General features: G+C 42.6%; 2 protein-coding genes across 2 annotated transcripts; both read left to right on the top strand.

Annotated features, from left to right (window-relative positions):
• The first annotated feature begins 1,885 nt into the window (after window positions 1-1,885).
• LOC108717282 (extracellular calcium-sensing receptor) lies at window positions 1,886-13,909 on the top strand. Its single transcript, XM_041563840.1, has 7 exons — window positions 1,886-1,937; window positions 2,741-3,030; window positions 4,393-4,806; window positions 9,723-10,559; window positions 11,349-11,573; window positions 12,273-12,396; window positions 12,993-13,909. Exons 1-7 carry the CDS (start codon window positions 1,886-1,888, stop codon window positions 13,907-13,909), a joined length of 2,859 nt encoding a protein of 952 aa, XP_041419774.1.
• Window positions 13,910-13,916: 7 nt separating this feature from the next.
• Window positions 13,917-27,045, top strand: LOC108717281 (extracellular calcium-sensing receptor). Its single transcript, XM_041563839.1, has 9 exons — window positions 13,917-13,923; window positions 17,593-17,881; window positions 19,216-19,331; window positions 20,541-20,757; window positions 21,700-21,715; window positions 22,783-23,619; window positions 24,400-24,624; window positions 25,472-25,595; window positions 26,129-27,045. The coding sequence occupies exons 1-9, from the start codon at window positions 13,917-13,919 to the stop codon at window positions 27,043-27,045; spliced, it is 2,748 nt and encodes a 915-aa protein (XP_041419773.1).
• Window positions 27,046-27,867: the final 822 nt, after the last annotated feature.

The raw sequence follows: 27,867 nt of genomic DNA, 5'->3' as shown, positions 1-27,867 counted from the left end.
AAGTGACATTTGGTTTATAAGGTCTGTTGGGCTTAATGAAGTCGTTTGCACGTGGATAGGAAACTGGCTACAGGATCAGGTACAGAGGGTGGTTGTTAATGGGACATTCTCTACTTGGAGTAAGGTTCTTAGTGGGGTCCCTCAGGGCTCAGTATTGGGGACACTTTTATTTAACTTGTTCATTAATGACTTAGGGGAGGGTGTTGTAAGTAATGTATCAGTGTTTGCAGATGACACAAAACATGGGGGCAGTTAAATCCAGGGGTCAATTTGAGAAGTATTTCCCTTCCTTTCACCTTCCTCTGGGTCCTTTTTTTTTTAAAAAGCATTTGTTTATGTCACAGAGTCTATCAACTGCTTTGGTGAGATCCATATAGAATCCATTAACTGCCCCCCCACTGTCCGACTCCTTTCCAACCTCCTCATAAAAAGCAATCAAATTAGTCTGACATGACCTATCCTTCATAAAGCCATGCTGATTGCTGCTCATAATGACATTCATTAGGACAACATTTTGAATGTGATCCCTTAACAAGCCTTCAAATAATTTGCCCACCACAGATGTCAGACTTACTGGCCTATAATTGCCAGGCTGAGATCGTAATCCCTTTTTAAATATAGAAATGACATCAGCTTTTCTCCAATCCATAGGCACCATACCAGATGACAGTGAATCATAGTAGAGGACTGGCTAAAACGGAACTAACTAAACAACCAAGGGTATATTCCATGTGGCCCCAGGACCCCTCCTTACATTACCATTGTATAAACATACAAGTAGCATGTTCTGTATCAGCCGCTGACAGTTGTTTCAGATGAGCACCTGAACACAGTGGGGCAAATTCACTAAACGACGAAGCGCCTAACGCTAGCGTGAATGCACCAGCGTAGCGCATTTTTGTTAATTGGCTGATTCACTAACGGACGCTGGCGTAAATTCGCTAGTGTTACTTCACACCCTTACACCTGGCGAATTTGCGCAACGGACGTAACTACGCAAACCCACAACGCGCAAATTATTCTGAACGCTACCTTTTACGCCAGACTTCCTTCACCACCTCAGACCAGGCGAAGTGCAATAGAGTAGATAGGGATTGCTTCAAAAAAAGTTAAAACATTTTCTAAGTCCCAAAAAACGCTGGCGTTTTTTCATTTTTTATGGGTGATAGGCTGAAAAAGATCGAAACATTTTTGGGGGCTCCCCTCCTTCCCCCCTACATTTCCTGACTCATGGCAACTTAACTATACAGTGGGCACATGTGTAGGGCAAAATAAACATTTTATCTGCTGTTTTGAAGGTTTCCCAGGCTTGTGTAGTGCTGCTACATATTCCTCCATTGTAACTTCAATTTGGCGCCGTATGCAAATTAACCATCGCTAGCGTAACTTCGCTTTGCTTGACAAATTAAAGCTAGCGCAACTTCGCAACCTTACGCTTCCCCTGAGCGCAACTTCAGATTTTAGTGAATTTGCGTAACGCTGGCGAAACTACGCGCGGCGAAGCGGACGCTGGCGCAATAACAAATCTTAGTGAATGTCCCACAGTGGGTTCTGTGACTTCTATAAACATATAAAGAGATACACAGTGGTGCCGACCCATATCTGTACAATTATTTATAAGTAAAAACACTCTGACAAGGTGAAGAACAAATGAGCTTTTCTGGCAAATCAGTAAGTGTGAGGTCCAAATCCCCCAATAAGTGTCCCCCAGCCTCCCCTTGTGTCTCAGAACTCAGAGGATCCAATGGGACAGAATAGCACTGAGTTTCTGCCAGATTCTGGGGTTTTCTGGGTTTTGTGCCAAATTTTTGTCCCAACCCCACCAGTCCTGGAGCTCAACAACTGAGACAGGTATAATGACATGCACAAGTCCTGCCCCTTTATAATGACGGCTGTGTGGAGTCAGATCAGGCCATTCATTGGTAGAGGCTGCCCAGGTGAGTGATGTCAGGTCAGGTTGTTATTCCCACGGCACCGAGATTCTCAGTATATTTTTCCTCTTCTCATATTATTTCTGCCTGAGCAAAATTCTGTAATCTCAGTAATCTTGGTCCATATACACTGAGTGTCCCATGAGATATTCCCTCTATCTAACATATATTCCAGCCAATCAGATCAGGCAGCTTTTTCTGCTGATTATTTTTATTGGCTGTAAAGTTCTTTTAGTCCATTAGGGATTTGTGGCTGATCTTACAGGATCCCTCGCAGACCAGATCAGATCTCAGGGTATTCAAGTGTTTATTAAGGCAAGAAACAACGACTGATTTATACCACTTTCTGGTTTTGATGACTCTGAGTGCCAATCTTATGCTATGCCCCATTCATTTATTAATTTCATCATATCCAATCAGCTCATCCTCCTCTTTATACAAAAACCTTTGAAAAGAACTGAACCTCCAAAGTCTCTGCCTCTTGCCTCAGAGGTCTATGGGTGGGTAACAGTAGTCTCTGCAAGTGAAACTGTCAGATCCTCATTTTTTAATGTTAATTAAATGCATTTAAAGGAAACACTGACCCCTCTGACCTGTGTTTATTAAATGCTTTCCTCTTTATTCCAATAACCTTGCTTACATCATGGGGGCATTAACCTCCAAAGGGGGGTCTTTGTGTTTGAGGCATACGTTGTTTTCTGCAGGAATATTTAGTCATTCTGTCCCTGCAGTGAGGTCAGTAGGTGTTAGTTAAAGTTATACCACACCCATGCAATAAACACAATTATTTTCTTTTGTTCTTTTCCCAGGAATTCACTCTCTTCTTAACAAACCCATTGGCCCAGCTGCAGAAGGTCATTACAGTGAGGAGGACATCATCTGGAGAAGCCTCTATGAGAAGATTCCTCCAAGTCCTCCTGCTCCTCTGCTCCCTGGGGGAGGGACACACAGCACCGGCCTGCAGGCTCCAAAGCTGGGACATGGAGTCATTCTCCCAACCCGGAGATGTTCTTATTGGGGGAGTGTTTGTCATCCACTCTGGCTTTCAACTCCAACGGCCAACTTTTCAGGAGATGCCCCAGCCAGCTTCATGCAAGGAGTAAGGGCTGAACTAAATGGGATCTGATTGGATGGAGCTGTGTCCTGAGACAATTACAAGGGTTTCACTTGTGTTGGAATGTTTTTAAAGGGGAGGGCAGGTCAGACACCTATGGGGTAATGTAGTTAATGGTCTTAAAGGGGTTGTTCTCCTTCCAACATATTTTTCAGCTCTGTTGGTTTCAGACAGTTCCCCAGAAATAAAGACTTTTCCCAGTCACTTTCTATTTTGTATGTGTGACTGTTTATTAAGGTTGGGGGGAGGTCACTGACCCTTTAACTTTTCTAAATTGATACATTTAGGTGATACATGTGTTATCTTTATCCCTACTGACCAGAATCCCTGAGTTTTTTTTAAGGCAGAATTGATTGAATAGTTGCACTTATATTCCCCATAGATCTTACTGAGAAATGGACCAACTAATGGATCAGCCAATTGGAACAGAATCTGCCCCTGGATCACTGACCTGCTCCACTCACACTTGCCAACATTACACTTTCAACTGAGATTTTGCAAAACTGTAAAAAAAAAATGGAAAGTAATTGGAAACATTAGTTATTTCTGGGGAACAATCTGAAAAAAGTGTTTGGAAGGTGAACAACCCCTTTAAGTTGGTCTAGATCTAGTATCTCATAGCAACCAATTTTGATATGACCATTTATTACATTTTATTGCAATTGGTCTCCATCTTCTATTGAAGGTCTGTAAGGATTTATCAGAAGAGCGCATGAATAGGGTTCATGATGACCCTGAGGGTTGACGAAGGGAGATATAAACTGAATTTGAAAAGCATCAGAATTCCGGACACCCCTTTATCCTACACTAAACACACATATCCTGATGGCCAATCCCAACAATCTAAAGGACACCCAGACTGCCCAGATATATTAAGCCCTCAGTAGTTCTGGAGCACAAATCCCACCACATTGAGCGCAGAGTGAGAATGGGACTACGTTTCCCGTAACATTTATCTGTAATATGTTTCTCTGTATTTCTGGTTAGGGTTTTTTGTAGGTCATTCTAAGGTTTCTTCTTCGTATGTCCTACTGAGTGTCTCCTGTATGACCTTCTAAAGGTTCTTTTATTTTGTATCTCCTACTGGGGGTCTTTTTCTCTGTATACTGTTCTAAAGGTCTTTTCTGTACTACTGAGTCTTCTTTGTATTACCTTCTAAAGGTCTTCTTCTTCTTTGTATGGTTTACTGAGGGTCTTCTTCTCAAAGTAGGCCTAGTCCCAGTATCTTGTTCCCAGTGTCAAATTAAAGTATTCCTACATGCTCAACTTTTTATCTCTTTAGTATTTCCTGGGGGACTTCTACGCAGTATGTTATCTGAGGTCACCTCCCTGATGTTTTTGCCCTAGATGATGATGACGATGAACCATGACTATGATAATTATCCTGTATTTTATCTCACACCAGACACATACTTAGTAGACATTAATAGAAAGTTCTGTATCAGGTTGTTTGCGTTTATGTATTTCAGCTTCCAGATCCGATATTACCGTGATGTTCTGGGCCTGATGTTTGCTATTGATGAAATTAATACTTCTGCTGATCTCCTGCCCAATATCACCTTGGGCTTCAGGCTGTTTGACTCTTGTACATGTGAGCTCAGGGCAACTGCTGGCGCTCTATCTGTGATGTCAGAGATGAGGAATCCGGCTCCCGGATATGACTGCCATGTGCACTCTTCTGTGGTTGGGATTGTTGGAGAACTGTTCTCTGCCCTCTCTCTGCCCATTGCCAGGGTACTCGGGGTCCTACATGTCCCACAGGTACAGTTATACTTAGAGCAAAAAGCTCTGATATAAAACATATCTCTTTATTGTATTTTATATTAAGGCAGTTTAGATTAGATTGAATGGTTATGATCTCAACCTGATTGGCCACACTCTGAATGGATGAACAACCTACAAGGGGCAACACAAGGTCAGCCTTCATGTTCATTTTTAGCTTTTTTATACTATTTATGTTTTTATCCTTTGCAGATTTGGATACATTCAATGGACTTGTTGGGTACAAATAGGAGAAAAATGGACAATTATGGGCCGAAATGTTGCTGTAATGCCCAAACTGTGTAATAAAGGCATTTGTATTGGAGACATAATGGTGGTTTTCCAGTTTGATTGTTACTCATTCAGTTGAGACACAAACAAAAAATTTATTTCATACTTACCGTAATTTTTGTTTCCTGGTTACTATGGGCAGCACTCACACCTCTGGGTTATCCCCGCCCCCGCTTTGAATAGGACAGAACAATTAAGTTAATTAAATTAACCCATGATTATATATACACCCCTCCCCCTCAGACCAGTGTCTTCTACGTCCGAGCTTTAATTTCTTTGGGAGGGTTCGGCGTGAGTGCTGCCCATAGTAACCAGGAAACAAAAATTACGGTAAGTATGAAATACATTTTTTGTTTTTCCTGGTCACTATGGCAGCACTCACACCTCTGGGTCAGTACCTTAGCAATCAGAGAGGGTGGGAGAAAGAAATTCAAATAAACCTCTTCACTTGCAGAATAGTGTATTTATTTTGCAGATTTTACTGCTTCCAATACTTTCATGCCAAATAACGTATTATCTGGTGAAAACACATTAACATGATAATGTCTCAAGAATGTGTTGGCTGAAGACCAAGATGCTGACTTGCAAACTTGCTCCAACGTAGCTTCTGCCTGAAACGCCCAAGAAGCGCTCAATGCTCTGGTGGAGTGTGCCTTTACCCCTCTTGGAATTTTACGTCCTGAAGACTGATAAGCCAAGTGGATACATTTTACTATCCATCTACTTATTGTAGATACTGCCGCTGCTTGTCCCTTCCTGTTACCATCAGGAATTACAAACATTCTGTTTGATCTTCTCCACTCTTTTGATCTCGCTAAATATGCTGATATGCATCTAACTAGATCTAGCGTGTTCCATATTTTCTCCTGTTCTGAAGCAGGTTCTGGAAAAAACACTGGCAAGATTGATTCTTGATTTATGTGGAAAGTTGACACCACTTTGGGCAGATACTCTGGCACTGTCCTTAACACCACCCGATGAGGTTGAATAACTGTAAAAGGTGGCTCTGCTGACAGCGCTTGTAAATCACTTACTCTTCTTGAGGAGGTGATTGCCGTAAGAAAAAGAGTTTTTAACGTCAGATTAACATCAGACACTTCTTCTATAGGCTCAAAGGGTCTGGATGTAAGTGCTTGCAATACCAAAGGTAAATCCCACGTGGCTGACAAAATCCTCCTTGGAGGCCTCAAATGCATTACTCCTGCCATAAATTTTGCTATATTTTCTTCCTTGGCCCATTGAACACCTGTTAATGCAGAGATAGCGGCGACTTGTGATTTTAATGTTCTGAGACTCAAGCCTTTATCAAACCCCAATTGAAGGAATTCTAGTACATGAGTAATTGCAATTTGTTCCGTAGTAATTTCTTTTGAAGAAAGCCATTGAGAAAATACTTGCCAGACTCTATCATATGCTTTGTTTGTTGAAAATTTTCTGGCCGACATCATAGTATTTATCACCGAGTCCGAAAACCCTTCTTTACTCAACCTGCTCCTTTCAATCTCCAAGCTTTCAGGCACAACCTTCTTGAGCAAGGGTGGTTGACTGGTCCCTGCGTCAATAAGTTTACTCTGTGGGGGAGTTGAAAGGGCTCTTCCACTATCATTGACTTCAGTAACGTGTACCAAAACCTCCTCGGCCAGTCTGGAATGATGGCTATCATTTCTGCTTTGTCTGCCTTGATTTTTCTCAATACTTGAGGAATCAGAGGTATGGGAGGAAATATGTATAGGAGACCCTTGCTCCATGATTGATGAAAAGCATCCATTGCTATTGCTTGGGGACAATGATATCTCGAAACAAACTTCTCTATTTTGCAATTGGCTGGAGTGGCCATCAAATCTACTTCTGGCATGCCCCATCTCTTCACAATCTGAGCAAAAACCTCCGGATGAAGCTCCCATTCGTGTCTGTCTATTACTGACCGACTGAGAAAATCTGCTATCACATTCTTCCTCCCTGGAAGATGCAGAGCTGAAATATTCTGTAGATTTTCTTCTGCCCAAACCATGATGGGACGAAGCTCCGTCATGAGACTTAGACTGTGTTCCTCCTTGTCTCCTTATGTACGCTACTGCTGCGACATTGTCTATCTTCACCATCAATGATGTTCCCCTCAATCGATGCTCGCAACGCTGAATCGCTTTCCATACTGCTCTCAATTCTAACACATTGGCTGGTAGTGTCTGTTCCTTGTCTGACCATCGACCCTGTAGATACACATTGTCCATGTGTGCTCCCCACCCGAAAGGGCTGGAGTCCGTGGTCAAAACTTTCCAACTGATCTCTTTCAACACCTGACCTCGTGCTAGCTTCTCCTCCTTTAACCACCATTTCATCTCTTCCATTACTTGAGACTGAATCCATATTTTCTGATTCCAATCTTGTAATTTTGGATCCCATTGACTCAAAAACATTTGGCCTGACATGCCATCTTGCCCATCTCAGCATTGGAAAAGTTGAATTTAGGAGACCCAAAATACTGCTCATTTCTCTTGCTGAACATGTGGACCTTCTCATAAGACCTTTGATTGTCTGCTTTATTTTGTTCTTTTTCTCTTCTGGCAGCACTACCACTGCCTGATTTGTCAGAAATCTGGCCCCCAAATATATCAAATCCTGTGTCGGCCGCAACTTACTTTTTTCTAGATTGAACACCCAACCGTGATCCTGTAAATATCGGATAACATACTCTCTTTGTTGTTCTAGTGTGTTGGGATTCTGTGACTTTATCAATATGTCGTCGAGATAATGAAAAATGTGTATTCCCAACCTTCTGATTTCCGCAATGAGAGACTGCAGTACCTTTGAAAAGACTCGGGGTGAAGTTGCTAACCCAAAAGGGAGGCATCTGAATTGATAATGACTTCTCTGATCTATCGCAAATCTTAGGAACTTGTGATGTGCGGCTACTATGGGAATATGGAAATAAGCATCCTTTAAATCCAAAGACAGAAGCCAATCCCCCTCTTGAACTTCCTTTATGATTGAAAAAATTGATTCCATCTTGAATCTCCTTATTTTCAAATATCTGTTTATTGGTCTCAAATCCAGTACTGGACGAAAATCCCCTGTCTTCTTTCGTAACATGAACAAGACTGAATAAATCCCTTGTCCCTGAAACTGTTGAGGGACTGGTTGAATAGCGCCTTCCTCCAACAATTGTTGCACATAATTGTTCAATATTTCTCTTTGTTGTCTTTTCTTGGGAATTTTCGACATGACAAATTGATTGTGTGTCGGAGTCTTTTCGAATTCCAGACAGTATCCCTGCCTGATGGTCTGCAATACCCATTGATCTGTCACCGACTTATTGAACGCCAAAACTGTGTTGCAGAATGTTTTCGCGCCAAACTAGCGTCTCCGCATCCCACAAACCGGAAGTGACGTCACCAGGAAACGCGACTTTGCTTTGGAACGCAGATTCCCTTCGCCGTCGTGTCACTTCCTGTTCGTGGAACGCATATGCGTTTCAGCGTCATCCTAATACTGCAGAAGGAAACCGCACAGTCTCTTACGAACCGAAACGAACCGAAACGAAACAAATAAAAAGACCTTACCTAGTGCCGCCCAACACCCGGTCTGCGACTCAGGAAAATATATTTTTGAAAAAATAAAACCCCCGGGCTGCCTAATAACGGGGTATCGACTAGCTGATCTCCTCTGGGAGGAAATACCTTGCATAGCCCTACCAGGGAGAGAGGCTAACTCCCCAGGCTATGGTCTCAAAATTGGGTCCGCGTGAGCCACAAAATAAAAACTCTACCCCAAAAAAGGGCTCCAAAAAGCGAGGACAGAAAAAAGACACTGGTCTGAGGGGGAGGGGTGTATATATAATCATGGGTTAATTTAATTAACTTAATTGTTCTGTCCTATTCAAAGCGGGGGCGGGGATAACCCAGAGGTGTGAGTGCTGCCATAGTGACCAGGAAAAATAATTGTAACTCAGTTCCTGTGCATATATTATGTATTAGTCAGCCAATATAGTCCACTGAGCCAACATGGAATGACCACAAGTAGGGTGTTCTACATAATACGGTGCCCTTGGGGTAATTGTGTGAGGTAAAACCAACAAGTGAAGGAGAGAATCAGCACAGGGCAGTAGAAAAGAAGCTTTACAACCAGATCCACAGAGAATAAGAAAATGCAGAGGTCATGTTTAACTGCCACTTAACTGCAGTTGGGTGGCAGTTAAACATGACCCCCGGGCATTCCTGATACATGAATTGAACTGTATGGCCCCCAGGGGCCCCAATAGGCATTTGGTTTTTAATCTGTTTTTAACATAAAGCTACTCATATATCCTCAGTGTGATGATGATCAGTATTTATTCACCCAAGTCATTCTGGTTCTGATCCATTTTATTATAATGTTGTTCTCTGCAATTGGACTCAATGTCACTGATTATAATTAGGGATTTTATCAACTGACACCTAATGGGGAAAATACAGGAATCTCACAAGCTGCAGTCACTTAAATTTTTATTTCTGTTTGTACTATTTATGATGATTTATGATGTAATTTTTGTCCTCCTCTTTTCATTCCTACCAATATAAGTACAAACAGTTCTCCTAGTACAGTTACTACTCTACTACTTACTACTACTACTAATGTCTCATTTACAGATCAGCCACGGATCAACCCTCTCAGCTCTGAGCAACAAGAGGAACTTTCCCTCGTTCCTCCGCACTGTGCCCAGTAACATGTTCCAGAACGTGGCTCTCCCCCGCCTCATAGGCCTCTTTGGCTGGACCTACGTAGGGATGCTGGTTGTGGACAATGATGTTGGAGAGCAAGGGGGGCAGGTTATTAAGGCTGGGATAGAGAAGTCTGGCAGTTGTGTAGCATTTCTGGAGAAGATCCACTTGAGCTACTCCATGGTTCAGATACAAAGGGTGGTGAATGTTATCAAAAAGAGCTCGGTCAATGTAATTGTTCTTCACAGCCCTGAGGTCCATGTAAAGGTTCTACTGGATTCATTGTATGATGAAGGGCTGACACACAAAATCTTAATTTGCTCAGCTTCCTTCGCATTCATACCGGGTATTTTCTCCAGAAAGGCATGGAAAGTCTTAAATGGGACGATTGGATTGATTCCTAACACAGGCCCAATGCCAGGCTTTGAGCAGTTCCTCAGTTCCCTCCACCCATCGAGATCCAATAAATACCCCTTGATAAGGACACTCTGGGAGAAAGCTTTCAGCTGCCGATGGCCGAGGGGAGAGACACAGGAGAACCAGACAAACCTGCCAGGGTTACTAGCACTTTGCACGGGGGAGGAAGACCTGAGAGGGTTGATCCCTTGGTTATTTGAGATGAATGACCTCAGTTACACGTATCATGCCTACCTGGCAGTATATGCTTACGCCCAGGCTCTGCACACACTGCTCATATGCCAGGCGCCCACCAACAATTCTCTATACAGAATGTGTGCCAATGTCAGGGACATGACACCATGGAAGGTAAATGAGCATCTAAATACAGAACATATCTTACCTTCATTTGTGAATATAGGGATCTTCTGTAGCAGAGAATTGTCCCTCTGCTCCCCCAGTAGGAGAATTGTAATTGTACCTGTAATTTCCTATTCACACTCTACTCTGTTCCACCATGTTTAACTAAGGACCACCCTACCCTGTGGCACACCACTAAGAGCCATAGTCCATTTAGAGCATGTAGCATTGATATCAGGTGCATCTTAGCCTGGGCTACTCTACATTCTTGCCCACTCTATTGCCATATTTGCAACCCACCCAATACCATACTTGAAATCCAACTGAATGAGTGGACACAGGACCTGTTTCTCCAGTCTGTTAGTGAAAGGGGAGGGAGTATCTTACTAACAGAAGGGTGATCACCTATCACTCACCTCAGCCTCAAAGAATCAGTCAGACATTATGGAGGTAAATATCAATTTGAAAGACATTTTTTGGGGGTTACTGCTTGGTGTCTTTGAGCCCTGAATAGCCTTCCTTCTGATTCCTTACTTTTGTCTAGCCTCTGTACTCATAGTTAGCAAGCTCTCCATCCTTGCACCAACAGTACCATCAAGCCCAACTGTATTAGTTAGTCCAAGTCCAAATAGATCCCACCTACTGCAGCCCCACTGTCCAACTATGGCACCCTCACCACCTGACTACTGCCCTCCCACTGTCCAGTGCCCTCTACACTAACATAGAATCCCATGGAAGGGGTATTAGTTGCATGACATCTTCTTTCTCCTCCCAATATCTGCTCAACTCTCCCAACAGGTCCTCAACTATGTGAAGAAAACCCATTTCAGCACTAACACAGGGGACCCAATATCATTTAATTCTGATGGTGATATGCCAGCGGCCTACGATATTGTGAATGTGCAGATTGTGAATGGCAGTTTTAATCTGGTGAAAGTGGGGAGGTTTGACTCCGAAGCCAGAAATGGCAACACGATCCTTCTTGATATCAGCTCCATAATGTGGAACGAGAGATTTACCCAGGTGGGTATTGCCAGGGTCCAGCCTGACTATCTGTTCAATAAGTTCTGATTCATGTTCTGTATATTTTAAAGGGGAAGTAACAGCAGAAAACAACATGGCATGTACTGCTCATTAACCTAAAAAGAAGCAATTTTGCAATGTACTTCCATTAGAAATGTTGTACCATTTCTTTCAAATAACCGATTCTGTGCATCTGAATTCACAGTTTGAAGAGTGGGGTTGTTTCATTTATTTATTTATCGTTGGGACTAATCTCAATGAGAAACTACCCCACTCAGCTTCCCTGCCCACTGGAATGTAGACAAGTGCTCTGGTGGCCGGAAGAGGATTCCTGTGAAGCTTCATCAAGGAGACCAACTGTGAGTTCAGCTGCACAGAATCTAATGCAAGTAAAGTGCAAATACTCTTCTTTTTAGGTTTATTATGAACAGAACCTGCAATATGGTTTTTTGCGTTTACATCCCCTTTAAAGAAAAAAATCCATGGTTTCCTGGACATTTAGAGAATGTGCTGCAGTAGGGCTCAAAATCCATAAGAAGATTCTAATAAAGTTAAATTGTCTTTGGGATCCCCCTAAACTGTTGTCTTTCTCCCACATACTGAATGCTGAACTTGCATTGCCTTGGTCATGTCTCCCTGAGTACACTGTGGGGTTCCATGTGTGTGAGTTTCTGGTTTCAATCTTGTGTTCCCCACCAGGTGCCCCCATCCATGTGCAGCAGTAGTTGCCACCCAGGTTCCTGGAAAGCCACTCGGAGAGGTCAGCCTATCTGTTGCTATGACTGCATCCCGTGCTCTTTGGGTGAGATAACCAACACTACAGGTTTGTTTCACCCCAAAACTGCCACTTTATTCAAGAAGAGTAGACTATTTTCCAAACTCAACCTCAGGGTCCCACAAACACAATGATACAATGAAATAGGAAGCATAATGTTGGGAGTCTCTATAGTTGACAATTAGAGATGCAAGTGGTGAAGTTATCATTGGTCATGGCATCTCATGGTCTCCAACCATCTCAATCCCTAGTGCCACCAGCTCCACACAGATCAGTGTTACCCATTCTGGTGGGATGACCAAGCCATTAAGCCCAACACAAGTGCTACCATGAATGAACCCCTAGAAGACTCACACTAATCAGGTAGTCAGGCAGTTTCTCCTACTGATAATGACTTGAACAACCAGCCAGGCCACGTGCCTATTGTGTGTCAGTTATTTTTATTCACAGGGCATTAAACTTCTCAGATTACAGCCTTTCAGTGTGGACTGAAGGAAAAATATTGTGCATTTCACTCAAGCCCCATTGAAGCATTTCATTTTAATAAAGTTACTTTTTTGTAATGTTTTATCTAATTTTAGTTGAATTTTAGGGGCAAAGCCAACTTATTAGTTTAGGAAATAACAGGGGGTATTTATTTCCAGATGCAGCCGAATGCTTTAGATGCCCCACTGAGCAGTGGTCCAATGAAGAGCGGAGTATGTGTGTTCCCAAAGTGATAGAATTCCTCTCATATCAGGAGCCATTGGGAATCTTCCTCACTATCACAGTCATCCTCTTCTTCCTCATAACTCTTTGCATCCTCTTCATCTTCATTAAATACCAGAGAACCCCAATAATCAAGGCCACAAACAGGGAACTGAGTTTCATCCTTCTGGTGTCCCTCACCCTGTGCTTCCTCTGCTGCCTCATCTTCATTGGTTCCCCTTCCCCAATTACTTGCCCCCTACGACAGACCCTTTTCAGTGTGGTTTTCTCTATCAGCATCTCATCTGTCCTGGCTAAGACCATCATGGTGATTCTGGCATTTAAAGCCACCAAAGTGGACAATCCCCTGAGGAAATGGTTGGGACCAAAGATCCCTCGTACGGTGGTGGCACTTTGCACCATGATACAGGTTGACATTTGTATCGTTTGGCTTCTTCTCTCTCCACCTTTCCCACAACTGAACCCAGAGATTGAAAGGCACAAACTGATATTTGAATGTCACGAGGGGCAAAGCCTTTTCTTTTATGTCACTTTGGGGTTCATGGGCTTCCTGGCAATGGTCAGTTTCTTTGCTGCTTTCCTGGCACGGAACCTGCCCGGGAGCTACAATGAGGCCAAACTCATCACCTTCAGCATGTTGGTCTTCTGCAGCGTCTGGGTCTCCTTCATCCCGGCCCATCTGAGTACCAAGGGCAAATATACTGTATCCGTACAGATATTCGCCATATTGGCCTCCAGTGCGGGGCTCCTGGCCTGTATATTTGTTCCCAAGTGCTATATTATACTGCTCAGGCCCGACAGGAACAGCCGGCACCAGTTAACTAGCAGAAAAAGAATAAGGCCAGTTGGTTAAACTTACAATGTACAGTAAGTGATCACTTACAGCTAAAGGCCCTTGTACAGTGACACACACAAGGGCCCCAGGGCCAGTATTAACCTGCTGCTATGGTTTAGGAGTGTGGGAGGAAACTCATGTAGACACAGGGACACCACACAAACACCTTGAGACCCAACAAAGCCCCAAACTATATAATATAAGGATATTAGGGATCAACTAAGACTTGAGCTGCATAAAAGCACTTGGCCTGTTGGCTTGTACCTCATTACACTTCTTAGTGACTTCTGATACCCCAATATTGTACATCAGAGCTCTCTATGTACATCATTACTCTCTATGTACAGAAATTGTCATTTTATGGCCCTATTGCCACCTGGGGAACCTCCCTGATACTGGGACCCCTAATTACCTGCACTTACCTTTGCTGGGGCGAGGGGGGGTGCATCACACAGTGAATAGGGGTGAGTCAGTTTTGAGGTTATGATGTGACAAATGTAACTTCTATAATTATTGTTCTTATTATTAGATATTATGTGTGATGAAGGAATAGCAGCCCCAAGTAGAGTTCCTCAGAAGGAGGGGGTTACACAAATAAGTTGGGGGCACAGACAGCCCAAAACTAACAGCTATGAGGACCCCAGATGAATGGGGGCCTTGGATCATTGAATTAACTGCCACATTTATGTTATTTTTACTCAGAACTTATTTTCCTGCAGTTGGTCTTCTCTTCATTGTGTAGAGGGAGTGGGTGGAGCTTATTCTTAGATACCACCTGAGAGCGGGACTTCCTCTGGCAGGTCGGGGGCATCTCTGTATCCACCCACCAACCAATGGCAGTTTCTTGGGGGGACATTTATTTCCCTTTATATTGTGCAATTCTACATCTGTAACAACTGCCCCAAATACCAACAAATAAAAAATTAACATTTGCAACAATTAATGTAAATGTCTTTCTTTCTGTGAATGAAATGAAAACTGACTGGGAATCTCATGTCTCCCAAGTGCTTGAAACACATATCAGACACCCCCAGCAGCAGTACAACACTGAATTGTGCCCCCTCTCCCCCGCTCCACAAATAAGACTTTAGATTTCAAGGCAAAAAAATGTCCTTAATAGTAAAATGACCCCAGAAAACCATAAATTTGTTACATTGGAACAGATTCTAAACGAGTTCTATCTCTCTATCTAGTTATACCAGTTATACAGTGTGTTGGTACAAGAGTTTACATGGTGTCTGAGTGGAACATTATTTCCCAGAAGACTGAGCGAGAGAAGAATAATTAAGAGATTCAGTCCCTGGGTGACAGATAATTTCCATTTAGAGAAAGATATTTATTGGAGTTTTTATTCAGCACCTTCCAGTCATGATGATTTTACCAACAACCAATAATTATTTCCTATTTTGGGAATAAGGGAAGGTCAAGCCTATAATTACTGTTATACCAAGTATTATTATTCAGTATGTTGGGCCCCTGGGCACCCAGACCAACCAGGGGAAGGGCCACTGTCTCTTTTAATCAGAGTGATGGCTCACCCTCCCTACTGACTCTCTGCCCCCCATACACACACATTATATAAATATATAAGAACACTATAGAGTTTGGCCAGAGATCCGGGAACAAGTGGCAGTTACTACTGACGGTCTCACATTTCCTTGATCAATATGTGGGGGCTGCAGATTTACTGGCCCGGGCTATAAAGTCCAACTGTACATAATGTATTGCACAGGGGCAGCTGATATGGAGTGTGGGAGCCAATGAAACTCTGCACAGAGACACCCCACTAACTACCTCCCCACACATGGATGGGGCCATTGATGTGATGTAATGGTCAGACACTGGGGCTGCTGGGAAATGAGACCAGTACAACATGCCCCCGGCGCTGGCACAGTAAGAAACATTTATTACTCTCATTTAAAGGGAAAATTAAGGGAATGTATTTATGGGGAGGTGACATAGGGGATAAAGGGGTGGAAAATAAAGGAGGTGAAACTAAATATTAATATTAAACTGAGTCACTAACAAAAGTATCACTGAATCTGCCCCAGGGTGCGGGGAGTTTCTATGTAGATTGTGAGATTTGGGATATTGAAAAGTCTCTGAAATGATCAGTTTAATACACACAGGCAGCAATGAGTTAATTCCTGTTGGAATGGAATAATCCATGAAGATTACACTGGGGGGGGGTGACTACATCCACCAGAAATACATGTCACATTCAGTTTCCCATTGACAATGACCCGCTATACTGGTTTCTTTAGTCAGTTTACTCATCCAAATGGATCTGGCAGTTGGAAAACATTTGGTTTATAAGGTCTGTTGGGCTTAATGAAGTCATTTGCACATGGATAGGAAACTGGCTACAGGATCAGGTACAGAGGGTGGTTGTTAATGGGACATTCTCTACTTGGAGTAAGGTTCTTAGTGGGGTCTCTCAGGGCTCAGTATTGGGGCCACTTTTATTTAACTTGTTCATTGATGACTTAGGGGAGGGTGTTGTAAGATGACAAAAAACATGGGGGCAGTTAAACCGTTTTTCTCTTCCTTTCACCTTCCTCCGAGTCCTTTGTTTAAAAAGCATTAGTTTAAGTCACAGAGTCTATCAACTGCTTTAGTGAGATCCATATAGAACCCATTAACTGCTCCACCACTGTCCGACTCCTTTCCAACCTCATCATAATTTGTCTGACATGACCTATCCTTCATAAAGCCATGCTGCTTCCTACCCCTAATATAATTAACCAGAACATTATTTTTAATGTGATCTCTTAACTAACATTGCCCCCCCCCCAGATGTCAGACTTACTGACCTATAATTGCCAGGCTGAGATTGTAATAACTTTTTAAATATTGGAATTAAATCAGCTTTCCTCCAACCCATAGGTACCATACCAGATGAGAGTCAGGAATAGAGGCCAGTCTAAAAATGAACTAAGTAACTACCCAAGGGTGTGTTCCATGAGGCCCCAGGGCCCTTCCTCATATTGACATTGCTTAAACATACAAGTGGCATGTTCTGTATCAGCCCACTGAGAGTTGTTTGAGCTGAGCCACATGAGCACCTGAACACAGTGGGTTCTGTGACTTCTATAAACATATAAAGGGATACACAGTGGTGCCGACCCATATCTGTACAATTATTTATAAGTAAAAACACTCTGACAAGGTGAAGAACAAATGAGTTTTTCTGGCAAATCAGTAAGTGTGAGGTCCAAATCCCCCAATAAGTGTCCCCCAGCCTCCCCTTGTGTCTCAGAACTCAGAGCATCCAATGGGACAGAATAGCACTGGGTTCCTGCCAAATTCTGGGTTTTTTTGGGTTTTGTGCCAAATTCTTGTCCAAACCCACCAGTCCTGCAGCACAATTTGTCAGATCAGGCAGCTTTTTCGGACGATTATTTTTATTGGCTGTAAAGTCTCCTTTCGATTCATTGAGGAAGAGATCAATTCTCATAGATCTGAACCTCTAAGAAGAGATTTGTGGCTGATCTTAAAGGATCCCTCACAGACCGGATTCAGTGTTTATTAAGGCAAGAAAATGATTTAATATCACTTTATAGGGCAACTATTTCATTGTGTTTAAGTTGTGAGTCTGTGTGTTTGAGGTGTAGGTTGTTTTCTGCAGGGATATTTAGTCATTCTGTCCCTGCAGTGAGGTCAGTAGGTTTCATAATTATTTCCTTTTGTTCTTTTCCCAGGAAATCACTCTCTTCCTGACAACCCATTGGCCCAGCTGCACAAGGTCATTACAGTGAGGAGGACATCATCTGGAGAAGCCTCGATGAGAAGATTCCTCCAAGTCCTCCTGTTCCTCTGCTCCCTGGGGGAGGAAAACACGGCCCCGGCCTGCAGGCTCCAAAGCTGGGACATGGAGTCATTCTCCCAACCCGGGGATGTTCTTATTGGGGGAGTGTTTGTCATCCACTCTGGCTTTCAACTCCAAAGGCCAACTTTCCAGGAGATGCCCCAGCCAGCTTCATGCAAGGAGTAAGTGTGTCAAGGGTTGAACTAAATGGGATCTGATTGGAGGGAGTTGTGTCCTGAGAAACTGAATGAGGGTATCAATTGGTTATGCTGGAATGCTTTTAAAGGGGAGGACAGGTCAGACACATATGGGATAATATAGTTAATGGTCTTAAATGGGGTATTCGCCTTCCAACACTTGTTTCAGTTCAGTTGGTTTCAGACAGTTCCCCAGAAATAAAGACTTTTTCTAATTATCTATTTGTGACTTTTTTTTTTAGTATTGACGTGTAAAATCTCTTGTTTTCCCTTCTTGTGTATTTGTGAAGCAGCTGTGGGAGGGGGGTCAGCGACCCTGTAACTGATCCATGAGTTGATCCATGTGTTTGTCCCTGCTGAGCATAATCCCTGAGTTTCATTTAAGGCAGCTGTTAGACTTGATACAATGGTTGCTAATACTCCCCATAGATCCTACTAAGAAATGGAGCAACTAAAGGACAATTCAAATTCTTTGCTGCCCAGATATTCTCAGCCCCCAGTAGTACTGGAGCTCAAATCCCACTGCACTAAGCGCAGCCTGAGAATGGGACTCTAAGTTAGTTCTCCATTTGGCATCAGAATACATTTTTCAATCCTTTCTCAGCAGCACAAAATAGATGGTGGCACTGTTCTATTGCAGCCCTATAGGAGGCATTTCCCTCTGACTGAAGGTGGTGAGAAGTGGAACTGTAACTAATGACCTTTGTACCTAGTTTCCAGTAACATTTATCTGTAATGTTTCTCTGTGTTTCCTGGTGAGGTTTTTTTTTGTCTATGTCCTTCTAAGGTTTCTTCTTTGCATGTCCTAGTGAGGCTCTTCTTTGTATGACCTACTGAGTGTCTCCTGTATGACCTTCTAAAGGTTCTTCTATTGTGTATGTCCTACTGAGGGTCTTTTTCTCTGTATGTTGTTACAAAGCTATTTTCTGTACTACTGAGGGTCTTGTTTGTATGGCCTTCTAAATGTTCATCTATTTTGTACGTCCTACTGAGGGTCATCTTTTTATTACCTTCTAAGGTCTTCTTCTTTGTATGTTCTACTTAGGGTCTTCTTCTCAAAGAAGGCTTAGTCCCAGTATCCTGTTTACAGTGTCACATGAAAGTGTTTCCACAATATGTGATCTCTTTAGTATTTCCTGTGGGACTTTTTAGTATGGCAACCTGAGATCACCTTCCTGATGTTTTTGCCCTCAATGATGATGATTATGATTAAACATGACTATAATAATGGCTCCTGTATATTATCTCACAATAAAAACATACTTAGTAGACATTAATTAAAAGTTCTGCATCAGGTTGTTTGTGTTTATGTCTTTCAGCTTTCAGATCCGATATTACCGGGATGTTCTGGGCCTGATGTTTGCTATTGATGAAATTAATGCTTCTGCTGATCTCCTACCCAACATCACCTTGGGCTTTAGGCTGTTTGACTCTTGTATGTGTGAGCTCAGGGCAACTGCTGGGGCTCTATCTGTGATGTCAGAGATGAGGAATCCGGCTCCCGGATATGACTGCCATGTGCACTCTTCTGTGGTTGGGATTGTTGGAGAACTGTTCTCTGCCCTCTCTCTGCCCATTGCCAGGGTACTAGGGGTCCTACATGTCCCACAGGTACAATTATATTGTCAGAGCAAAAAGCTCTGAAATAAAACATATTTCTTTATTGTATTTTATATTAAGGCAGTTTAGATTGAATGGTTATGCTCTCAACCTGATTGGCCACACTCTGAATGGATGAAGAAACTACAAAGGGCCACACAACGTCAGCCTTCGAGTTCATCTGATGGTTTGTGCAAGGTAATGTGATTGTGCCTACCTATAGTACAACTTAAGTGAGTCCTACTGTCTATATTATGTTATGTTAAAGGATAAATAAACCTTTTATTTTAAAATCCCTAAAAAGAATCTAAAGAGAACCAAAATTATATACCTGTCACCCAATATCTGATTGTAAGATAGAAACTTGCAGTGTAAACTAGTGATTTCCTTATCCAAGGATATGAGACTTAAAGTTGGGGGAGGTATATCATTTTTGGGTCTGTTTAAATTCTTTTTGGGTATAAAACCCGTACACTGGCAATCTCTCTCGCTCCTTCTGTTTGAGTACAAATAACGACATTTTATTATTTCTAGCAGCTGGTCAACTCCAGAATGTGAGTTATAGTGAGAGCTGGTACAAGGGTGAGTCTAGTAGAAGGTCCCATTCTTGTCTTGTCGCCCCGTCCCTCACTGCTTCTCCTCAGATCTCCTTTCACTGAAGGGGAGCCCAAGTTTTTTCCTATCTTGTATGTGATTACTGGGGGCCCTTTCAAACACATTAATCTGGAGCAAGTTATATTTTAATAAAAATGTCTCCATAAAACCTTGGCTGTGTGTTTGCTCAGAGTGTTATATTGTGTAACATGGTTTTCAGTCTTTACCTACTTAAAGCAAAACCTTCTTAAAGGAACAAGATACCCCCTGAATGAATAGTTTAGCAACAGATTATATCAGTTTATATCATATTAAGTGGCATATTAACCCTTTAAATGCCACAGAACCTAGAATCTACGTTCTGTGGATAAAGGGACTGCAATGTCAAATAATGTAGATTGGCCATTCTGCAGCATTTCACTTCATTCCACGATTATTCCCCCATCCCTAGGCAATGAGCAGGAGGGGGAAACGAGTGGGCCCTTGGGCACGATCACCCAGGGGCCCCATAGGCAGCAGCAGGTGCACATTGAACACATGCCTAATGCCGCAGCTACTTCCTGGATCCCCCCACACACACACAAGCCCTCCTTACCGGATCCAGCACCAGGATGGACTCCTGATCGTCGTGGGACCCTCCTGCCTCTTCTTCAATGGACTTCAGCCAGGTTAGTGTAACACACACAAATACACAAAAACACACATTTTACACACTTGCATTTACACTTACACACACTCACATCCATTTTTGGGGGATCAGGGGAGTTTCCCATTTTCACAACACTCACACACACACACACAACACACAATCTGCTTAGTGTACACACAAATTTATAGCTTTCTTATTTTTCTTGCTGCATCATGTGTTGTTTTGCCCGAAAAAATGTACATCACATAGTTTGGTATATCTATACATATCAGGCATCAAACTGTTCAGTAGACCCCTGGCATTCATATTTAGGATGCTTTATGCCGATACATTTGCGAAATGTGGGGTATATAATGGGGTAAAATGCAAGCTTTGTGACGATTTTCAAAAATGTCATTAAAAGCGTTATGTTTAGCATAGCTTTGCAGTTTGGTAATTTGCAGTAGAAAGATGTAATTACATGTTTTAGATTCCTCAGATTGTGTACTTTCGTAAAATATATGGTTTTCTAGGGTCTCCGTACTGTAAGAGACAGCTCTGTGCACTCATTGGCTCATGTGACCTAACATGTATGTATTGTTTGTGTGCACCGTGAATTGCAGGATCCCAGGAGGCGGCCCTTAGTTATTAAAATGGCAATTTCTATTTAGGATTCACCAATGGAAAAAACTAGTCAAACAATATTTTTTTTTTTTAAATAGTCAGTTTAGACAAAGCAGGGTTTTATATATGAACTTATTTATATATTTTTTTACAGACCGACATTGTTTGGGAGAACAGTTTTACTTAAAGTTGTGGCAGAAGAAATGATCTGTAGAATATAATATAGAATAATGTGCAGTCTATAGAGAAACATTCTGCATCTGGAAACATTAAATCCATCACTGGACAAGGGATCCATTTTTAGACTATCCTTTCATTTTTATCTTTTATAAACTATTTATGTTTTTATCCTTTGCAGATATCATAAGGAGCCTGTATGTTTGGATACATTCAATGGACTTTCTGCACTAACTGTTTATTGCCCCGTCTACTAGTTCTACACTCACTGATAACCACTAGGTGGCGCAGTTGGGTCCCAATAGGATTTCTATTGACTGTCAGTTTAGCAAATAGGATTTCTATTCTATTGACAGTTTAGCAAAGGGATAATTATGGCCTGAAACATTGCTGTAATGCCTAAACTGTGTAATAAAGGATTTGCATTGGATACATAAATCCAGTTTTGTTGTTACTCATTCAGTTGATGATGTATTAGTCAGCTAATATAGTCCACTGAAACAACAGGGATCATGAAGAAATGACAGGGGTTTCCCATTGGATAAAGTAGGTAATGGGAGGTTTTGCTTCAGACAGAACCATTGAAATCAGAGGTGTGTATGTGCACAGCTTGTGTTATGTGTTGTATCTTTATATTAGCAACAAAATTTGTGCAGCCTCATTCGTACAACAAGAAGGGTGTTCTACATAATACGGTGCCCTTGGGGTAATTGTCTGGGGGTAAAATCAGCCGGCGGCTGAAGGAGAGAATCAGCACAGGGCAGTAGAAAATAAGCTTTACTTACAGATCCAAAGAGAATAAAGAAAAAACAGGATATTTCCCATCAAGCAGTGGGGCGGCAGCTAAACATGACTGGATACATGAATTATACTGTGTGGTCCCGAGGGGCCATTTGGTTTTTAATCTGTTTCTAATATAAAGCTACTCATATATCCTCAGTGTGATGATGATCAGTATTTATTCACCCAAGTCATTCTGGTTCTGATCCATTTTATTATAATGTTGTTCTCTGCAATTGGACTCAATGTCACTGATTATAATTAGGGATTTTATCAACTGACACCTAATGGGGAAAATACAGGAATCTCACAAACTGCAGTCACTCAATTGTTATTGCTGATTGTACTATTTATGATCATTTATGATGTCATTTAAGGTGGGATTTGGGTTCTTCTCTTTTCATTTCTACCAATAAAAGTACAAACTGTTCTCCTAGTACAGTTACTACTCTACTACTTACTACTACTAATGTCTCATTTACAGATCAGCCACGGATCAACCCTCTCAGCTCTGAGCAACAAGATGAACTTTCCCTCGTTCCTCCGCACTGTGCCCAGTAACATGTTCCAGAACGTGGCTCTCACCCGCCTCATAGGCCTCCTTGGCTGGACCTACGTAGGGATGTTGGTTGTGGACAATGATGTTGGGGAGCAAGGGGGGCAGATTATTCAGGCTGGGATAGAGAAGTCTGGCAGTTGTGTAGCATTTCTGGAGAAGATCCACTTGAGCTACTCCATGGCTCAGATACAAAGGGTGGTGAACGTTATCAAGAGGAGCTCGGTCAATGTAATTGTTCTTCACAGCCCTGAGATCCATGTAAAGGTTCTACTGGATTCATTGTATGATGAAGGGCTGACACACAAAATCTTCATTTGCTCAGCTTCCTTCGCTCTCAGACTGGGTATTTTGTCCAGAAAGGCATGGAAAGTCTTAAATGGGACGATTGGATTGATTCCTAATACAGGTGCCATGCCAGGCTTTGAGCAGTTCCTCAGTTCACTCCACCCATCGAGATCCAATAAATACCCCTTGATAAGGACACTCTGGGAGAAAGCTTTCAGCTGCCGATGGTCGAGGGGAGAGACCCAGGAGAACCAGACAAACCTGACAGGGTTACTAGCACTTTGCACGGGGGAGGAAGACCTGAGAGGGTTGATCCCTTGGTTATTTGAGATGAATGACCTCAGTTACACGTATCATGCCTACCTGGCGGTATATGCTTACGCCCAAGCTCTGCACTCACTGCTCATGTGCCAGGCTCCCACTGACAATTCCCCCTACAGAATGTGTGCCAATGTCAGGGACACGCAACCATGGCAGGTAAATGAGCACTAAAAACAGAACATATATTACCTTCATTTGTGGATATAGGGATCTTCTGTAGCAGAGAATTGTCCCTCTGCTCCCCCACTAGGAGAATTATAATTGTACCTGTAATTTCCTATTCACACTCTACTCTGTTCCACCATGTTTAACTAAGGACCACCCTACCCTGTGGCACACCACTAAGAGCTATAGTCCATTTAGAGCATGTAGCATTGATATCAGGTGCATCTTGAGCCTGGGCTACTCTACATTCTTGCCCCCTCGCATGCCAGATTTGCAACCCACCCAATACCATACTTGAAATCTAACTGAATGAGTGGACACACGACCTGTTTCTCCAGTATGTTGGTGAAAGGGGAGGGAGTAGCTTACTAACAACAGAAGGGTGATCACCTATCACTCACCTCAGCCTCAAAGAATCAGTCAGACATTATGGAGGTAAATATCAATTTGAAAGACATTTTTGGGGGGTTACTGCTTGGTGTCTTTGAGCCCTGAATAGCCTTCCTTCTGATTCCTTACTTTTGTCTAGCCTCTGTACTCATAGTTAGCAAGCTCTCCATCCTTGCACCAACAGTACCATCAAGTCCAACTGTATTAGTTAATCCAAGTCCAAGTAGATCCCACCTACTGCAGCCTTTGGCACCCTCACCACCTGACTACTGCCCTCCCACTGTCCAGTGCCCTCTACACTAACATAGAATCCCATGGAAGGGGTATTAGTTGCATGACATCTTCTTCCTCCTCCCAATATCTGCTCAACTTTCCCAACAGGTCCTCAACTATGTGAAGAAAACCCATTTCAGCACTAACACAGGGGACCCAATATCATTTAATGCTGATGGCGATATCCCAGGGGTCTACTATATTGTGAATGTGCAGACTGTGAATGGCAGTTTTAATCTGGTGAAAGTGGGGAAGTTTGACCCTGAAGCCAGAAATGGCAACACGGTCCTTCTTGATATCAGATCCATAATGTGGAACGAGGGATTTACCCAGGTGGGTATTGTCGGGTCCAGCCTGACTATCTGTTCAATAAGTTCTGATTCATGTTCTGTATATTTTAGAGGGGATGTAAGGGAGAAAAACAATATTGCAGATATTGCTCATAAAACGAAGCAACTTTGCAATGTGCTTCCATTTCTATAAAATAACCAATTCTGTGCAGCTTAATCCACAGTTTGAAGAGTGGGGTTGTTCCATTTTTTTATTTATCGTTGAGACTCAGAAACAACCCACTCGGCTTCTCGTAGACAAGTGATCTGGTGGCCGGGAGAGGTTTCCTCAAGGGGAGGAACAATGAATTCAGCTGCACAGAATCAGTTATTTTAAAGAAACAGTACATCATTTCTAATGGAATACAGTGCAAATACTCTTCTTTTTGTGTTAATGAGCAGAACCTGCAATATTGTTTTTTGCCTTTACATCCCCTTTAAAGAGAAGATCCATTGTTTCCTGGGCATTTAGAAAATGTGCTGTGGTAGGGCTAATAAGCCATAGGAAGATCCTAATAAAGTAAATTTGTCTTTAGGGTTCCCCTGAATGTGGTAAACTGTTGTGTTTCTCACACCAAACCAAAAGAATGGCGGCACTCCATTCAAGCATAAGGCAGGTTTATTACAGACCCCACAGGGATCTCAAACCCTACGTGTTTTCGGGACTCAATCCCTTAATCATAGGCCTATGATTAAGGGATTGAGTCCCAAAATGCGTAGGGCTTGAGATCCCTGTGGGGTCCGTGTTGTGTTTCTCACTTGCATTGCCTTGGTCATGTCTCCCTGAGCTCTGTATACCGTGGGGTTCCATGTGTGTGAGGTTCTGGTTTCAATCTTGTGTTCCCCACCAGGTGCCCCCATCCATGTGCAGCAGTAGTTGCCACCCAGGTTCCTGGAAAGCCACCCGGAGAGGTCAGCCCATCTGTTGCTATGACTGCATCCCGTGCTCTTTGGGCGAGATAACCAACACTACAGGTTTGTTTCACCCAATAACTGACACCGTATTCAAGAGCACAATAAGTTCTGAATATTTTCCAACCTCAACCTCTAAAGGTCTCAGAGTCCCACAAACACAATGATATAATGAAATAGAAAGCATAAATTTGGGGCTATCATTGGTAATGGCATCTCATGGTCTTCAACCATCTCAATCCCTAGTGCCATCAGCTCCACACAGATCAGTGTTACCCATTCTGGTGGGATGACCAACCTATCGAGCCCAACACAAGTGCTACCATCAATGAACACCTAGAAGACTCACACAAATCAGGTTCTTCAGACAGTTTCACCTACTGATAACGACTTGAACAAGCAGCCAGGCCACATGCCTATTGTGTGTCAGTTATTATTATTCACAGGGCATTAAATGTCTCAGAGTTATTTTTTTAATTTCAGTCTCTCAGTATGGACTGAAGGCAAAATATTGTGCTTTTCACCCAAAACTTTAGGGTTAAACATATTAGTTAAACATATTAATTTAAGGAATAACAGGGGGTATTTCTTTCCAGATGCAGCCGAATGTTTTAGATGCCCCACTGAGCAGTGGTCCAATGAAGAGCAGAGCATGTGTATTCCGAAAGTGATAGAATTCCTCTCATATCAGGAGCCATTGGGAATCTTCCTCACTATCACAGTCATCCTCTTCTTCCTCATAACTCTCTGCATTCTTTTCATCTTCATTAAATACCAGAGAACCCCAATAATCAAGGCCACAAACAGGGAACTGAGTTTCATCCTTCTGGTGTCCCTCACCCTGTGCTTCCTCTGCTGCCTCATCTTCATTGGTTCCCCTTCCCCAATTACTTGCCCCCTACGACAGACCCTCTTCATTGTGGTCTTCTCTATCAGCATCTCATCTGTCCTGGCTAAGACCATCATGGTGATTCTGGCATTCAAAGCCACCAAAGTGGACAGTCCCCTGAGGAAATGGTTGGGAGCAAAGATCCCTCGTACGGTGGTGGCACTTTGCACCATGATACAGGTTGGCATTTGTATCGTTTGGCTTCTTCTCTCTCCACCTTTCCCACAACTGAACCCAGAGATTGAAAGGCACAAACTGATATTTGAATGTCACGAGGGGCAAAGCCTTTTCTTTTATGTCACTTTGGGGTTCATGGGCTTCCTGGCAATGGTCAGTTTCTTTGCTGCTTTCCTGGCACGGAACCTGCCCGGGAGCTACAATGAGGCCAAACTCATCACCTTCAGCATGTTGGTCTTCTGCAGCGTCTGGGTCTCCTTCATCCCGGCCCATCTGAGCACCAAGGGCAAATATACTGTATCCGTACAGATATTCGCCATATTGGCCTCCAGCGCGGGGCTCCTGGCCTGTATATTTGTTCCCAAGTGCTATATTATACTGCTCAGGCCCGACAGGAACAGCCGGCACCAGTTAACTAGCAGGAAAGTAAATAGGTGGCTTGCCTAAAATTACAGCTTTATAATATGCAAATATCCTTATAAATGGTGCTTAGTGATGTCATTGGTTATTAAATGTGCTTAGTTGCCTCTAAGGTACAGTATAAGAATATTAATAGAAGAAAGTTAGGAAGCACCACCGCTCCGACTCATCACATGTGCCGGTAAACGGGGGCTTGGCAGCTTATAAATGCCGCGTTTCAGGCACAGGTGCCCTTAATCGTAGGCATGATTAAGCTTATGATTAAGGGCACCTGCGCCCAAAACGCGCCAAGTAACGTTTTGTAACGTGTCTTTTAACCATGAACGAATAAAGATTTTGACTTTTTAAACATTTCGGAGTGTGGAAACATTTCTTCTTAGGTTAAGAAAAAGACTCGCATGTCCGCGCCCTAGAGGCCACTCCTCCATAGTGCCCATTCTCAACAGTGCGTAGATTTCCTCTTGCTGGTCTCCATTCCAGTAGACATCATGTATAGGGGATATAGTAGTTGAGAAAACCATTCCACACGTGTAGAATAACATCAAAATATCCAGCTTTATTGGGGTGATTAAAACAACAAGCAGGCATCCATTACAGATGTACTCCTACCCTATGACATGTTAGGTCACCTGACGCATTTCATGCCTCTTTCTGGCACTTAATCGGAGGTGCGGTCACCTTATATACCTATGTTCATTAAAATAATCAAATAAAAAAAATCATATATTTGCTTATTACAAGTCATATAATTTACAACAGTTGTTATCATAATTTAAAGATATTAATCCGTACACACTTTAATGTCCAATATTATCCACTTATGGGTGTTATACATACATTATGGCTGGA

This window comes from Xenopus laevis, chromosome 5L (genome assembly GCF_017654675.1).
Source record: "Xenopus laevis strain J_2021 chromosome 5L, Xenopus_laevis_v10.1, whole genome shotgun sequence".
Classification (NCBI taxonomy): Eukaryota; Metazoa; Chordata; class Amphibia; order Anura; family Pipidae; genus Xenopus; species Xenopus laevis.
The sequence above is the reverse complement of the archived record's forward strand: the minus strand, read 5'-3'. Positions and strand labels throughout refer to the sequence as shown.